Raw genomic sequence first — 15118 nt, forward strand, 5'->3', positions numbered from 1 at the left:
CACGTCCCATACAGAGACAGTAAGATGACTCGGATCCTGCAGGATTCTCTGGGAGGAAACTGTCGAACCACCATCATCATCTGCTGCTCACCTTCAGTGTACAACGAGGCTGAAACCAAGTCCACCCTCATGTTCGGACAGAGGTACAGGAACACACCTTAGTTACTCACAAATTAAAGGGATAGAGCTCTACAGTCAAAGTATTACTACAGTATGAAGTACTTCTATGAAGTAGAGAGGAAGTGAAGGAGGAGAGAGGTGTAAGTCCCCCAGCAGTCTAAGCCTATAACTAGCATAACTAGGTGCTGGTCCAAGGGAAGACTGAGCCAGCCCTAACTATAAGCTTTATCAGAGAGGAAAGTCTTTAGTCTGCTCTTAAATGTGGAGAGGGTGTCTGCCTCCAGAACAAACTGGGAGCTGGTTCCACAGGAAAGCAGCTTGATAGCTGAATTGGCTCCCATTGTACTTTTGGAGACTCTAGGAACCATGAGGAACAATGCATTCTGGGTGTGCAAAATCTCATAGTACCTTATAACCCAACTAGTTATAAGGTACTATGAGATTTTTAAGATAAGCTGGAGCCTGACCATTAATGGCTTTGTAGGTCAGGAGAAGGATTTTAAATTATATTCTGTATTTTACCAGGAGCCAGTTCAGAGAAGCTAATACAGGAGTAATATGATCCTGTTTCCTAGTTCTTGTCAATACACGTGCCGCTGCATTTTGGATCAACTGAAGAGTCTTAAGGGATTTTTTGGTTCAGCCTAGCTTTCTTTGTTTTATTATCTTCTTTTTTATTCCAGTGTCATTGGCAGTGAGCCTGCAACACTATCAACAAGATGATCAATTTGGGAGGGACTAAAGTTAGAATAGGAGTCCTCCATTATGTTGAGACACAGTTAGATTGAATTAAGTGCAGAGGGAATCACTTCCTTAAATTTAGCTACGACACCATCAGATAGATGTTGTAGGAATTGTTTCCTAATGGCTTGTAGTCCAGTAACAGGACTTCAAATAAATGTTCAATTTCAATACCATCTACCAGAACAAAGTGGATGTAGTTGTTAAAACTGTGAGTTGAGCTATGTACATTCAGACTGAACCCAATCTAATCTAATACTTGCATTACATTAAATTACATTACAGTTCATTTAGCTGACGCTTTTGTCCAAAGCGACTTACAATAAGTGCAAACAATCATGAGGATACAAATCCAAACAGCAAGAATCTTGATTAGCTTCAAATAGGTACAATCCAAAAGTGCAGAACAATAGCTTAAAATAAGCCAAACAAAAGTGCAACATACAGAAACAATAGCAACAATAGAAACAACAATAGAAACAATAACAATCCAAATTCAACTATTCTAAACTAAAATATCTACATATAGCTACAAATAAACCAAACCAATGTAAGTGCAACATACAAACATATCATTATTTTTCATCAATTCATGATTTCATCATTGGGGAGTTCGTTCCACCATTTTGGAGCCAGGATAGCAAACAGATTTTATTTGAGGAGAATCTGGGTCCCGGCAAAAACTGTTATTTTACCTCGTAGAACACAGAAGCTGCTGGTCTCCAGCTGCCTCTATCGCTTAGTTTTTTTGAGTTAGTGTGGGAACTAACAAACTAATCGACTAACTGACAGTTAGTTGACAGTTAATAATCACTCTTCATATCTCACAACACCTCATAACGCCATAAGTCCATCCATCACCTGTTGTCTGTCAGAACGCACAAAGGTCTCTGAGTGCTTGTGTGTTTTTGTGTTTCAGAGCTAAAACCATAAAGAACACCGTGTCTGTGAACCTGGAGCTGACTGCTGAGGAGTGGAAGAAGAAGTACGAGAAGGAGAAAGAGAAGAGCAGGAGTCTGAACATCATGATACAGAAACTGGAGAACGAGCTGAAACGCTGGAGGAAAGGTAAACGATAGAAAACCATCCACCATGGATGTGGAAAGCTTGCATGTGTTTCATTGTCCAAAGCAGCACTTTGCTGGACGATGAGTCTTACAGCCTGGTAACACCTAGAGAGTCAGAGCCTGAAGATTGGAGGTTCAGAGTTAGGATGGTTCTGAAAGGTCCAATTCCCAGAGTTGGGAAATCGATGTCAGGCGACATTCACATAAAGCTTTTTAACTTCTCCAGGTGAGTCTGTACCTGTAGGGGAGCAGCTGAGCAGCAGAAACACAAAAAGTAGCAGTGAGACGACAGCAGTGATTGACAGCTTGGCCCCGCCCCCTGTCCCTCTGTCAGACGAACAGAAGACGCAGTACGAGACACTCATCACCGACCTGTACCAGCAGCTAGATGACAAGGTGAGTCTTACCTGTACCAGCAGCTGTATTATAAAGTGAGTTTTACCTGTACTAGAAGCTGGATTATAAAGTGAGTTTTGCTCATTATGCTGACTCATGTTTAGGATGATGAGATCAACCATCACAGTCAGACGGCGGAGAAACTCAAACAGCAGCTGATTGATCAGGACGAGGTGAGTCTCACCTGAGCGCTACAACCTCTGCTGTATTAACCTCTATCGTACTGCGTATCTAACCATCTATCGATTTAACCATCATCCCTCCACCTCTCCATCATCCATTCATCCAGCTGTTGTTGTCGAGCCACCAGGACTATGAGCGTGTGCAGGAGGAGGTGTCACGGCTGCACAGGGACAGTGACTCGTCCAAAGACGAGGTAAAGGAGGTGCTACAGGCGCTGGAGGAGCTTGCTGTCAACTATGACCACAAGAGCCAAGAGGTGGAGACCAAGAACCGCTGTAACGAACAGCTGAACGAGGAGCTTGCACACAAAACTGTAAGTCCACATGAAAAAACAAGGGTCAGGAGAGTAGGATGGTAGGATGTTAAAGTGTTAGGACGTTAGTGTAGTGTATTAGGATGCTAGGATGTCAGGATGTTTGTATGGTAGGATGGTAGGATTGGTAGGATGTTTGGTTGGTAGGATGGAAGGACATTAGGATGTTTGGATGGTAGGATGTTTGAATGGTAGGACGTTACGGTGGTAGGGTGGTAGTATGTTGGGATGGTAGAGTGTTGGGATGGTAGTATGTTAGGATGGTAGTATGTTGGGATGGTAGAGTGTTGGGATGGTAGGGTATTAGGATGGTAGTATGTTGGGATGGTTGAGTGTTTGGATGGTAGGACATTAGGATGGTAGAATGGTAGCACATTAGGATGGTATGATGTTTGGATGGTAGGATACTAAGATGTTTGGATGGTAGAACATTAGGATGGTAGAATATTTGGATGGTAGGATATTATGATAGTTGGATGTTTGGACATTAGGTTGGTAGTATGTTTGGATGGTAGATTGGTAGCACATTATAATGGTAGGATGTTTGGATGGTAGGATACTAAGATGTTTGGATGGTAGAACATTAGGATGGTAGAATGTTTGGATGGTAGGATGTTTGGACATTAGGATGGTAGGCTGTTTGGATGGTAGAATGGTAGCACATTAGGATGGTAGAATGTTTGGATGGTAGGATACTAAGATGTTTTGATGGTTGGACATTAGGATGGTAGTGTGTTTGGCTGGTAGTGTTAGGGTCAGCTGTGTATGTTTTGTAGAAATCAGCTCTTCTTCTTGTCTGTCTCCAGGTGAGTCTGGGGGCGGTTCAGAGGGAGTTGTCCACCCTGCAGGAGGTGAGTTCTCATCATAAGAAAAGGTCAACAGAGATCATCAGCCTGTTGCTCAGAGACCTCAGTGACATTGGCAGCGTCCTTGGCACCACAGACCTCAAAGCTGTAAGACTGAAAATCTTCTTTTACTGTTTACATGTCAGCCTGGTGGTGTTGACCCCTGAATGTTAATTGAACTTAGACGCTTTAATACAGCTTTTAATTAACCGTGGACACCCCTACATCAGTATCTCTCTCTGTCCCCAGATGACGGAGACGAGTGGAGTGATGGAGGAGGAGTTCACCACAGCTCGTCTCTACATCAGTAAAATGAAGTCTGAGGTCAAATCTCTGGTGAACCGCAGCAAACAGCTGGAGGTCAGCCTAACGGAGAACTTCTGCAGGATGGAGGCCAACGAGAAAGAGCTGAACAGCTGCCAGCTGCTCGTCTCGCAGGTAACACATATCATTACGATCATTATTATTTAATGGGTTAATTAAAAGATAATAATATATTAAGGTAATATTAAACTGCGCAGACTATCTGTTTATATTAAAATACTTAGACACTATTAATATCAGTACTAATGCTAATTAATTATGTGTAATTAATATTGTTATTATAATGTGTGTGATTATTATTATTATTATAGTGTGTGCTTGTTATTGTTAATATTGTTATTATTATTATTATAAAATGTGTGCTTTTTATTATAAATATTATTATTATAGTGTGTGCTTGTTATTATTATTATTGTTATTATAAAGCGTGTGCTTGTTATTATTGTTAGTGTTATTATTATAACTATATGTGTGCTTGCTTCAGCTCCAGGCAAAGGTGATGTCTCTGACAGACGCCCTGCAGACGTTGGAGCAGAAGAAAAGGAAGCTGGAGGAGAGTCAGGACGCTCTGATGGAGGAGGCAGCCAAACTGCACGCTCAAGGTCAGCACATGTCACCATGGAGACAGGAAACATTGTCTCTGATTGGCTGACGGTCACACACAGTTCAACAGATTGCAAACCTGTGTTAAAAACTAACAACTGTGTGTGTATGTGTGTATGTGTGTATATGTGTATATGTGTAAATATTTGTGTATATATGTGTGTCTATGTTCAGGTCAGATGCAGCAGGTGACGGTGTTGGACAAAGAGAAGGAGCACCTCAGTCGGCTGCAGGATGCTGTTGAGATGAAGGTGAAAATCCCTCAATGTTTCTGATCGAGTTATTCCAAAAAAAAAGTTCTACAACAGAGAAAGTAGTTCTCACTAAGCACAGGACGAGAGAGAAATTTGTATGGAGATAAATCCGGGCCAAAGGTTTTGATCATTTGAAAAAAGAAATTATCCCTGTATGCCCCTATGTTACAAAAATGAGCCATTATCATAACATTTAGGATAATTTCCCAGAGTATCTTTAAGAAATAGCGAGCAGGTTGTCCTGGTCACCAAGCGATATAAATATATGAATATAATATAATATTTTCTTTTTTTTTTGGGGCTTTTCATGCCTTTATGATAGAGAGAAGTGTAGATTGTGAAAGGGGGAGAGAGAAGGGGAACGACATACAGCAAATGGCCCAGGTCAGACTCAAACCACGGGCCGCTGTGGCAAGCACTCAGCCTTTGTATATGGGTTGCCTGTGCTAGCGGGTGAGCTACCGGGACGCCCATAGTATTGTATTTTCAAGATCAAAACTTGAACTTTAGGTTTCAATTTTGTTTTTCAAATGATCAAAACTTTTGGCCAGATTTAGCTCTATACATTTGACGCCAATCTCTTATATAGTTATGGATCTTTATTATTGTCCATAAATTCCATGAAAAGACTCAAACTAACGATAACATTTGTAATTTTAAAGACCTTCATTTTAAATTAAGGTGCAAATGGTTAAATTAAGGGATTTTAATGGAATTACCTGCACAATTTAAAACGTTTTGAATTGAAAAACTTTAAATACATTAAGAGATACAAAAATAAATACATACATTCATGTCATGTAATTTGGCCAATTTTAAAGCTTTTAACCCTGTGATTTGTTTAAAATATATATATTTATAGACAATAACTTTAAAAAGTGTTGAACTTGTAGTCATGAATGTAAAGGAACTAATTGATGTTAAAATGATTTATTAAAGTAATATTTTGAGGTGTTTGTTGTTCAGAGGACTGTGGAGGAGCAGATGGAGAATCACAGAGAAGTTCATCACAAACAGCTGAGCCGCCTCCGAGACGAGATCGAGCAGAAACAGAGAGACGTGGACCGACTCAAAGAGTACAACAGCCATTGTTATATTATTATTACTATTGATTTAATCAAACATGTATGATTAAATGTGTTGTTGTTTGTGTTGTTATTGTTGTTGTTATTGTTTGTGTTGTTGTTTGTTTGTTTCAGTGTGCATCAGGCTGTGCAGCTGGAGAACAGGAAACTCCAGTCTGACTTTGACAAACTTAAAGCTGAGGATCACAACAAAGACCAGAAACTACAGAAACTGCTGTAAGTTTCTCCCTTCGGCTCCTCTGCTGATTTACACTTGAGTGTGTTTCCATGCAAATGTTTTATGAAACAAAATAAAAACAAAAAGATGAAATATCTCTAAAAAGTGTTGCCTGTTGGCAGAGATGTAAAAGTTATATGTATATATATATTGAGTCGGGTTGTTTTATTTAACTCAACAGGTTCCTAAACGAGAAGAGAGAACAAGCTAAAGAGGACCTGAAGGGTTTGGAGGAGACGGTGGTACGTACTTCTACATTCATCATATCTGTATCTGAGATTATCAGAGATTATCAGATATTATTGAGAGATTATTGGGAGATAGTTGAGAGATTATTGAGAGAAAATTTGAGAGATTATAAAGAGATTATTGAGAGAATATTGAGAGATTATTGAGAGTTTATCAGTGATTGTGTTTCATCCAACAGGCCAAAGAGCTGCAGACGCTGAACAACCTCCGAAGAAATTTCATCCAGGACCTTGGCACTCGAGTCAAGAATGTAAGAAAACAAAGAGAAAAGAACATGAATTAACTGATAAATTGTATATATATGTATATATACATACAGTTAGGTCCATAAATATTTGGACATTGACACAATTTTCATAATCTTGAATCTGTACACGACCACAATGGATTTAAAATTAAACAATCAATATGTGCTTTAAGTGCAGACTTTCAGCTTTAATTTGAGGGTATTTACATCCAAATCAGATGAATGGTGGAGGAATTACAACACATTTTATACATGGTGTCCCCTTTTTAAGGGACCAAAAGTAATTGGACAATTGGCTGTTCAGCTGTTCCATGGCCAGGTGTGTGTTATTTCCTCGTTAGTTCATTTACAAGGACCAGATAAAAGGTTTAGAGTTCATTTCAAGTGTGATATTTGCTTTTGGAATTTGTTGAGGTCAACTCTCAATATTAAGTCTAAAGAGCTGTCACTATCAGTGAAGCAAGCCATCGTTAGGCTGAAACATCAAAACAAACCCATCAGAGAAACAGCAAAAACATTAGGTGTGGCCAAATCAACTGTTTGGTACATTCTTAAAAAGAAATAACGCACTGGTGAGCTCAGCAACACCAAAAGATCTTGAAGACCATGGAAGACGACTGTGGTGGATGACAGAAGAATTCTTTTCCTGGTGAAGAAAAAGCCCTTCACAACAGATCAGATCAAGAACTCTCTCCAGGAGGTACAGTGGGTGTATCTGTGTCAAAGTAAACAATCAAGAGAAGACTTCACCAGAGTAAATACAGAGGGTTCACCACACCATGTAAACCATTGATGAGCCTCAAAAACAGGAAGACCAGATTAGAGTTTGCTAAAACGCATCTAAAAAAGCCTGTAAAGTTGTGGAAAAACATCCTGTGTACAGATGAGACAAAGGATTTGCAACCAAATATTAAAAGTGACAATTTGATTTATGATTATGTTACTTTGTCCAATTACTTTTGGTCCCTTAAAAAGGGGATAAAATGTGTTGTAATTCCTCCACCATTCACCTGATTTGGATGTAAATACCCTCAAATTAAAGCTGAAAGTCTGCACTTAAAGTACATATTGATTGTTTAATTTCAAAGCCATTGTGGTGGTGTACAGAGCCAAAATGATGAAAATTGTGTCAATGTCCAAATATTTATGGACCTAACTGTATATATAAAACAAAGGACAGCCTGCAGGCGTCAGTGTGTGAGATCATTACTGCTGAGTCGGTGTATCCAACACTTTGGCTTTTAAACGATGTTGAGATGCTTGTCAGCAGTTTGTGAGAAGTTTAAGGGATGAGATGTTAGAAGTTTAGTGATGAACCTAAACGCAGCATTTCTTCTTTAAACAGAGTTTAGAGAGCGACAATGACGAGGCCGGCGGCAGCCTGGCTCAGAGGCAGAGGATCATCTTCTTAGAAAACAACCTGGAGCAGCTCAGCAAGGTCCATAAACAGGTAGGTGATCACACCTATCCTCACTAGGGAAATGGTCAACAGTAGCTCAGTCCGAGGGACTTGGCTTGGGAACTGGTGGGTCGCCGGTTTAAGTCCCCGTATGGAGTTGGACTGGTACCTGAGAGGTGCCAGTTCTCCCTCTTGAGTAAGGCACCGTCCTCCACACTGCTCCCCCGGCGCTATATAGTAGCTGCCCACTGCTCCTCATACGCAGATGGGTTACAGGCAGAGTCTAAACTTTACTGTGTGACAATAAAAAGAGGATCAAAATCTTTCATTTTCTTTCCAAAGAAAAAGTGTCTGCTTGTTGTTATTAGCAGCTGGTTGATGGAGATAAGGTAAAAACCATATATATATTATTACAGCATTGCAGAAGAAGAAACCTGGATGTAAATCCTTAATTTGCATTAGTTGAATGTATTAATGAAACCCTTTTTAACACTTTTAACATTCTTGGTAGTTTTAAACTATTAACTATATTTGAAGCGGATGAAGGATTTTAGTCCTCGGACGTCTGGATCTTAAATTCTCAGAGAAACAAGCTGAGCAAATGTTAGCGGCAGCTGAACAGTGTGCAGGGGAAACTCTGCTTTTTAACCTAGGGGTCGAGTGCATTAGCTGTAGCCACATACTGCAGGCTACACCCAGGCTGGGAGACACGGGCCTAGCAGCAGGTTAGCCGGTGGGCACGGACAATGCACTGTGACGGGCAGCCTCTGTGTTAGCGATAAACCACAGGAACAACCTTGAGCCACAGAGAGCAGGCAGGATAGTCAGCAAAACAACCTTGGTCAGGCATGTGTAACAAGGCACGCCAGTTCAAAGTATCCAGCTGCAGAGAGCACAAAGGAGACCTGCCAGTCCCACACAGGTAAGATCCTTACCGGCAAAGTTATCTCCAGACGATCAACTGATGTTCTTACAAAAAAATGAGCAGCATTTAGAGATGCTTCAGCAGCAACAAGTTACAGCGAGGAAAAACAAACAGAACACAGTGGAGGCGCGGCAGCAATTTGCCAGCGGTCCCTCCGCCGTGCGACCGCGAAAGACGGATTACCAGATTACAGAGACCCCTAGCGGCAGAAACATTTCTGCAAAAGTAGTTTGTCGAGCAGATAATAATAATAAGCTTTATTTGTATAGCACCTTTCATACAAGAATTGCAGCCCAAAGTGCTTCACAGCAAAAACATAACAATTAGTACAAGATTAAACAGAATAAGAGCATTTACAGTACAATAATCACAGTGTTGATGTAAATGAGTGTGAAGTAGCATTAAAAATTGAATTAAAATAGTATAAAATAGCAAAATTAAAATAGTATAAAATAACATTGGAGATCATGCCTCGTTTCCGTATCTGTGCCGTACTTAACGACCCTCCTGCCGGGAAACCACATTCTTCACACCATTCTTGTAAATGTTTTAAACTATCAGGGCCATATTTTGAAAGCATGAGATCAACAATGGGCCCCTGTTGCCTTTCAACTGGTTTACTCCCTTTGCTACCCATTCTTGGTAGTCTTCCTGTTTCATAAATAAACCCCAGTTTGTTAAGTTTTATTAAATCTAAAGCCATTTTTTCTCCAATAATTTTACACACTTATCAGAGAAACTTCCTCTTTTTCCCGTGGTGGTCTATTTGATCTCATGCTTTTCAAGAATACACACTCTAACCCTAACCCTTTACACATTCAATGTTAAACCAGTTATAGCAAAAATGAACAGTACAGAATGAAATCATTTAAATTAGTTTTAAAGTGGCATAGAGTAGCAGCATTAATCTTTTAAATAAAATATCACCATTAAAAGGCTAAAGTAAAGAGATTATAATTAAAATAGTCTTTACAGAATAAAAGCATTTATTAAAATATATATTAAAAGGCTAATCGTAAAAACATAACAGGTTTAATAAAAGCATTTAAATGAGTTTAAAGTGGCGTAAAGCATTATAAATTGTATAAAATATCACCATTAAAAGGTTAAAGTGAAGAGATATGTTTTAGCTTACTTTTCAAGAGAGCTTGTCTCCCTAATGTCTGCAGGTAAAGTGTTCCATAACTTTGGTGCATAATTGCAAAAGGCTACATCCCCAATTTTCTTTTGGATGTTTCTGGGAACATTTAATAAACCAGTAGTAGATGATCGCAGTGTTCTTGGGGGCACATAGTTTATTAGAGAGTTGGCAGTGTAACTTGGTGCGGTTCCGTTTAGGGCTTTGTATACAAGAAGGAGGACCTTAAAATCAATTCTAAAAGTTATTTTGTTACAGGACCTACTAGTAGGATTTCAGTTTTGTTCTCATTTCATTTTAAGAAATTATTGCTCATCCATTTATTTATTTCTGACAGACAGGTGGTGATGGAGTTAATAGCTGAAGCATCATTTGGTTCAGCAGAGATGTACAGTTGTGTGTCATCCGCGTAGCTATGGAAGCACACATTGTGTTCTCTAATGATGTCCCCCAGTGGTAGCATGTATAGGGAGAACAGTAATGGACCGTGGCAGCTCCCTTGTGGAACTCCAAAGTGGGCATCATGCTTCTCTGACACATGATCTCCAAGTCTGACAAAATACTTTCTCCCTTTGATGTCATGGTCGATCGTGTCAAATGCTGCGCTTAGGTCTAGCAGGATAAGAATTGAGACCTTGTTTGTATCAGAATTTAGTCTGAGGTTACTAATTATTTTAGTCAGAGCAGTTTCGGTGCTGTAGCATGCTCTGAAGCCTGATTGAAATTCCTCCAGGATGTTGTTTTCTTTAAGAAAGGAGTTTATTTGGACTGAGACTATTTTTTCTAGTATTTTGCTGATGAATGGAAGGTTAGATATTGGCCTATAGTTGGTCAGCGTATTACTGGGTCAGGGTTTTACAACGGCTGTTTTGAAGGAGTCTGGGAAGATGCCCGTTAGAAGAGACGTGTTTATAATATTTAGGACGTGACTTGAAATGCTGTCGAATATACGCTTAAAGAATGCTGTAGGTATCGGGTCAACACAAGAGGTTACATTCCATCACAGTTTTATGAAGCTCAGTTAATGTGATGCAGGTGAATGTTCCCATGGTTACATCACAATATTTGCAGATGTTCTCTGTGTCTGCATCATGAGTGATGTTGGCTCTGATTGAAGTTATTTTATTCTTGAGGAACAATGCGAGTTCTTCACACTTTGATGCAGAGGACTGCGGAGGGGTGGGGGCAGTGACCAAGTGGCAATTGGTTAATAGTCGAGAATAGTATTCTAGAATTTCCAACGTTCTCTGTGATAATCTTAGAAAAGTAATCCTTTCTTGCCAGCTGCATTGCTTTACCATAGGCAGCCATGGATTCTTTGTAGATATTGTAGTTAACTGTGAGCTTAGTTTTCCTCCACCTTCGTTCAGCTGCTCTACAAGTCCTCTTAGTCTGAGTAACATTGCTGTTGTTTAACCATGGGGAGAGTCTGTCAGTCGATTTCTTTTTGACCTTTAATGGAGCAACAGTATCCAGGGTGTATGACAAGGTGTTGTTTAGATTTTCAACCATGAGATTTAAGGAACAGTCTGAGCATGGCTCAATTGATCTCATGATGTTAGAGAATGTTTCCTCTGCTGTGTCATCTTGCATTCTTTTTTTGACTACTGTCTCTCTTTTGGTCTTTGTTAAGGTTAGGTTAGCATCAAAAAACATACAGTGATGGTCAGATATTGGTAATTTGATTACTGAGACCTTATCGATGTCCAGCCTTGTCGTTATCACTAAGTCTAGTGTGTTACCATGCTGATGAGTGGGTTCACTGATATTTTGTTTTAGATCGTAGCTGTCTAGTAACTTTTCAAGTTCAATAGTCTTGGGATCTTTCTTCTTATTTACGTGAATATTTAGGTCTCCATGCAGGATTATTCTTTCACATCTAGTGATGCTGAGTGAAATTAGCTCTGAGAATTCCTCTAGAAATAGTGCTGAATATTTTGGTGGCCTGTACAATGTGATGATGAGCAAAGATAGTTCTGCTTTGAGCTCAATAGCAAGATATTCACCCAGGTCAATGTCATTACATACAAGCGACGCTGATAAAATAGAGGCAATCCCTCCACCTTTCTTATTTTGCCTGACTGCCTGATAGTATTTATAGTTTGGGTACACGTCTCAGTCAGTGTTGCCACACCAGTAATGTTGTTTAACCAGGTCTCAACTAGAAACATACAGTGCAAGTTCTTTTGAACTATCATATCATTAATCAAAAAAGATTTGTTAGCCAGTGATCTGACATTCAGAAGAGCCACTTTCAGCTGCAGGGAGTCTGTGATAGGAGGTAAAGCCGGTCATGGCTGTGTACTGATTATCTAAGATAACCAGATGTAGTGCGCGCAATTGATAGCCACCTGCTGAGCCCCAAAATTCTGCTAAAACGATTTACTCCTGACCTGGCTGGTGGTATGGGACCACTGATGTATGTTTCAATGTCTTTAGAGCCTAGAACTTTTAGCAGTTCAGTAAAATCCCGTTTTAGTGTTTCGGTTTCTCCCCTTGAGATATAATCTTTCCCAGCATGGATAATAATCTTGTTCACAGATTTGTGAGACTTGTAACTGGCCAGCTAACAGGTGAAGTGTAGAGGAAGTCTGTATTCAACAATAACCTCAAACGTACTGAACATAGAAACTATTTAAACTTTATTTCGCAGATATCAGGATTTTACATTGTTTTGTCATGATGGACGGCTCAATACTAATCTTCCAATCTTCTACAATACCCATGAGCCTCTGCCACCGTTGCTATGGAGAAGAAGGCGGCGAATCACAGTTTAGGTGGCGAATTCAAAAAGTTTCCTCTTTGCAGTTGAGAACAATACAGGTCCACATATTTACTGAATTCATCCAAACTGAGTCAGAATTAAAAATCCTGTAAATGCAGACTGTGACTCCAGCCGGGTGTCTGAGGCACAGTGAGTCTCAGTGATTTTAACACCCTTTGTGTTTGTCAGCTGGTGCGGGACAACGCTGACCTTCGCTGTGAGCTCCCCAAGCTGGAGAAGCGTCTGCGGGCCACAGCAGAACGAGTGAAAGCTCTCGAAGCTGCCCTGAGGGACGCCAAAGGGTCGGCCGTTAGGGACCGCAAACGCTACCAACAGGAAGTGGACCGCATCAAAGAGGCAGTTCTCTCCAAGAACGTCTCCAGGAGAGGACACTCTGCTCAGATAGGTGAGGAACCACAAACTAAACATCCTGAAGAGCAAAGGTCATTGAAGGTCCTTTTCAGGACTTAACGTGTCAGTTAGTGTCCTGATGGGGGTTTCAGCATAGGGTTATGGTTAGCATGTTCTGATTCTCAGACTGACGCCAACATTAACAGCTGACTCTCCTGTCTCCATGTAGCCAAGCCAATCAGAGCTGGGCATCAGCACTCGTCCTCACCCTCCATCAGACCGACCGTCCGAGGGGGGGGGGCGGCGGCGTCCAGTCCACGCCATCACTCTCCCCGACAGCAGCAACCCCATCACAGCCACAGCAAGTAGACTACAGGTGAGCAACAGTCCAGGACGACCAGAAATACAATCACACAAATTATACCTTTAATATAAATATCGCCTTGTTTAAACTGGGGAAACTTCATATAAATGAAAAAATAAGCCTTCGAAGGTAACGCGATAATAATGGCCAACAGAGCCATTGAGTTACATTATGGTGCGTTCAAGTTCTATTAAGTAAAAATGTGTAAATTATAACGTTATCATGATGTGTTCAAATGTAGTTTTGTAAAATTTAGTTTTTGATGAGAAACTTGAATAATTCTAGTTGTTCAAAAAATGTTTACACAGCAATTTAAAATTGATATTAAAGAGAACTAGGAGCTGTTTAACGTCCTGACGTCCAGTTTTAAGCCGGGCGTCCCGGTAGCTCACCCGGTAGCTCACCCGGTAGCACAGGTGACCCATATATAAAGGCTGAGTCCTTGCCACAGCAGCCACTGGTTCGAGTCCGACCTGTGGCCATTTGCTGTATGTCGTTCCCCTTCTCTCTCTCCCCCTTTCACAATCTGCACCACTATCATAAAGGCATGAAAAGCCCAAAAGTATAACTTAAAAAATTAAAAAAGAGTTTTAAGCGGCTTATAATGCAAAAGCAAATATCCATCCATCCTTCCATCGTCTACTGCTTATCCGGGATCGGGTCGCGGGGGCAGCAGCTCCAGTAAGAAACCCCAAACTTCCCTTCTCCATGCCACATCCGCCAGCTCCGACTGGGGGATCCCGAGGTGTTCCCAGGCCAGTGAGGAGTCTTCCCGGGGTCTGGACATGCCTGGAATACCTCCCTAGGGTGGCAGGTGGCATCCTTACTAGATGCCCGAACCACCTCAACTGGCTCCTTTCAACGCAAAGGAGCAGTGGCTCTACTCCGAGTCTCTCACCCTATCTCTAAGGTAGCTAGCCACCCGCCTGAGGTAGGAACGAAGATCGACCGGTAGATAGACGCCAGCCACCCGCCTGAGAAAACCCATTTCATTTTGGCCACTTGTACCCGCGATCTCGTTCTTTCGGTCATGACTTCATGACCATTGATGAAGGTAGGAACGAAGATCGACCGGTAGATAGATCGACCGTTTTCATCACAACGGTGTGGTAAAGCGAATGCAATACCGCCCCCGCTGCTCCAATTCTCCGGCCAATCTCTCGCTCCATCGTCCCCTCACTCGCGAACAAGACTCCGAGGTACTTGAATTCCTTCACTTGGGGTAAGGGCTCATTCCCTACCCGGAGTAGGGTAGGATCCTGCTGAGAGCCATGGCCTCAGATTTTGAGGTGTTGATCCTCATCCCAACCGCTTCAAACTCGGCTGCGAACCGATCCAGTGACTGCTGAAAGTCACAGACTAATGATGCTGTCAGGACCACATCATCTGCAAAGAGCAGCGATGAGATCCTCAGGCCACTAAACTGCAACCCCTCTCCTCCACGACTACGCCCCGATATCCTGTCCATGAAAGTCACAAACAGGATTGGTGATAAAGCGCAGCCCTGGTGGAGGCCAACATCCACTGGGAACG

The 15118-nt window shown here is 41.2% G+C and overlaps 1 protein-coding gene across 1 annotated transcript in view; it reads left to right on the forward strand.

Moving 5' to 3' along the window:
* Positions 1 to 15118, forward strand: part of LOC115004848 (kinesin heavy chain-like) — a 38423-nt gene that overhangs the window by 19916 nt on the left and 3389 nt on the right. The window contains 16 exon segments of the mRNA XM_029426553.1: positions 1 to 143; positions 1781 to 1929; positions 2155 to 2324; positions 2429 to 2497; positions 2614 to 2820; positions 3627 to 3773; positions 3915 to 4103; positions 4474 to 4591; positions 4767 to 4843; positions 5813 to 5922; positions 6046 to 6147; positions 6330 to 6390; positions 6576 to 6647; positions 7990 to 8094; positions 13060 to 13276; positions 13451 to 13597. The exon segment at positions 1 to 143 is cut by the window's left edge and continues 6 nt beyond it. Of these exon segments, the coding sequence (XP_029282413.1) occupies positions 1 to 143; positions 1781 to 1929; positions 2155 to 2324; positions 2429 to 2497; positions 2614 to 2820; positions 3627 to 3773; positions 3915 to 4103; positions 4474 to 4591; positions 4767 to 4843; positions 5813 to 5922; positions 6046 to 6147; positions 6330 to 6390; positions 6576 to 6647; positions 7990 to 8094; positions 13060 to 13276; positions 13451 to 13590 (2076 nt within the window). The 3' untranslated portion in view covers positions 13591 to 13597.

Source organism: Cottoperca gobio, unplaced genomic scaffold (assembly GCF_900634415.1).
Source record: "Cottoperca gobio unplaced genomic scaffold, fCotGob3.1 fCotGob3_200arrow_ctg1, whole genome shotgun sequence".
In the NCBI taxonomy this organism is placed as follows: Eukaryota; Metazoa; Chordata; class Actinopteri; order Perciformes; family Bovichtidae; genus Cottoperca; species Cottoperca gobio.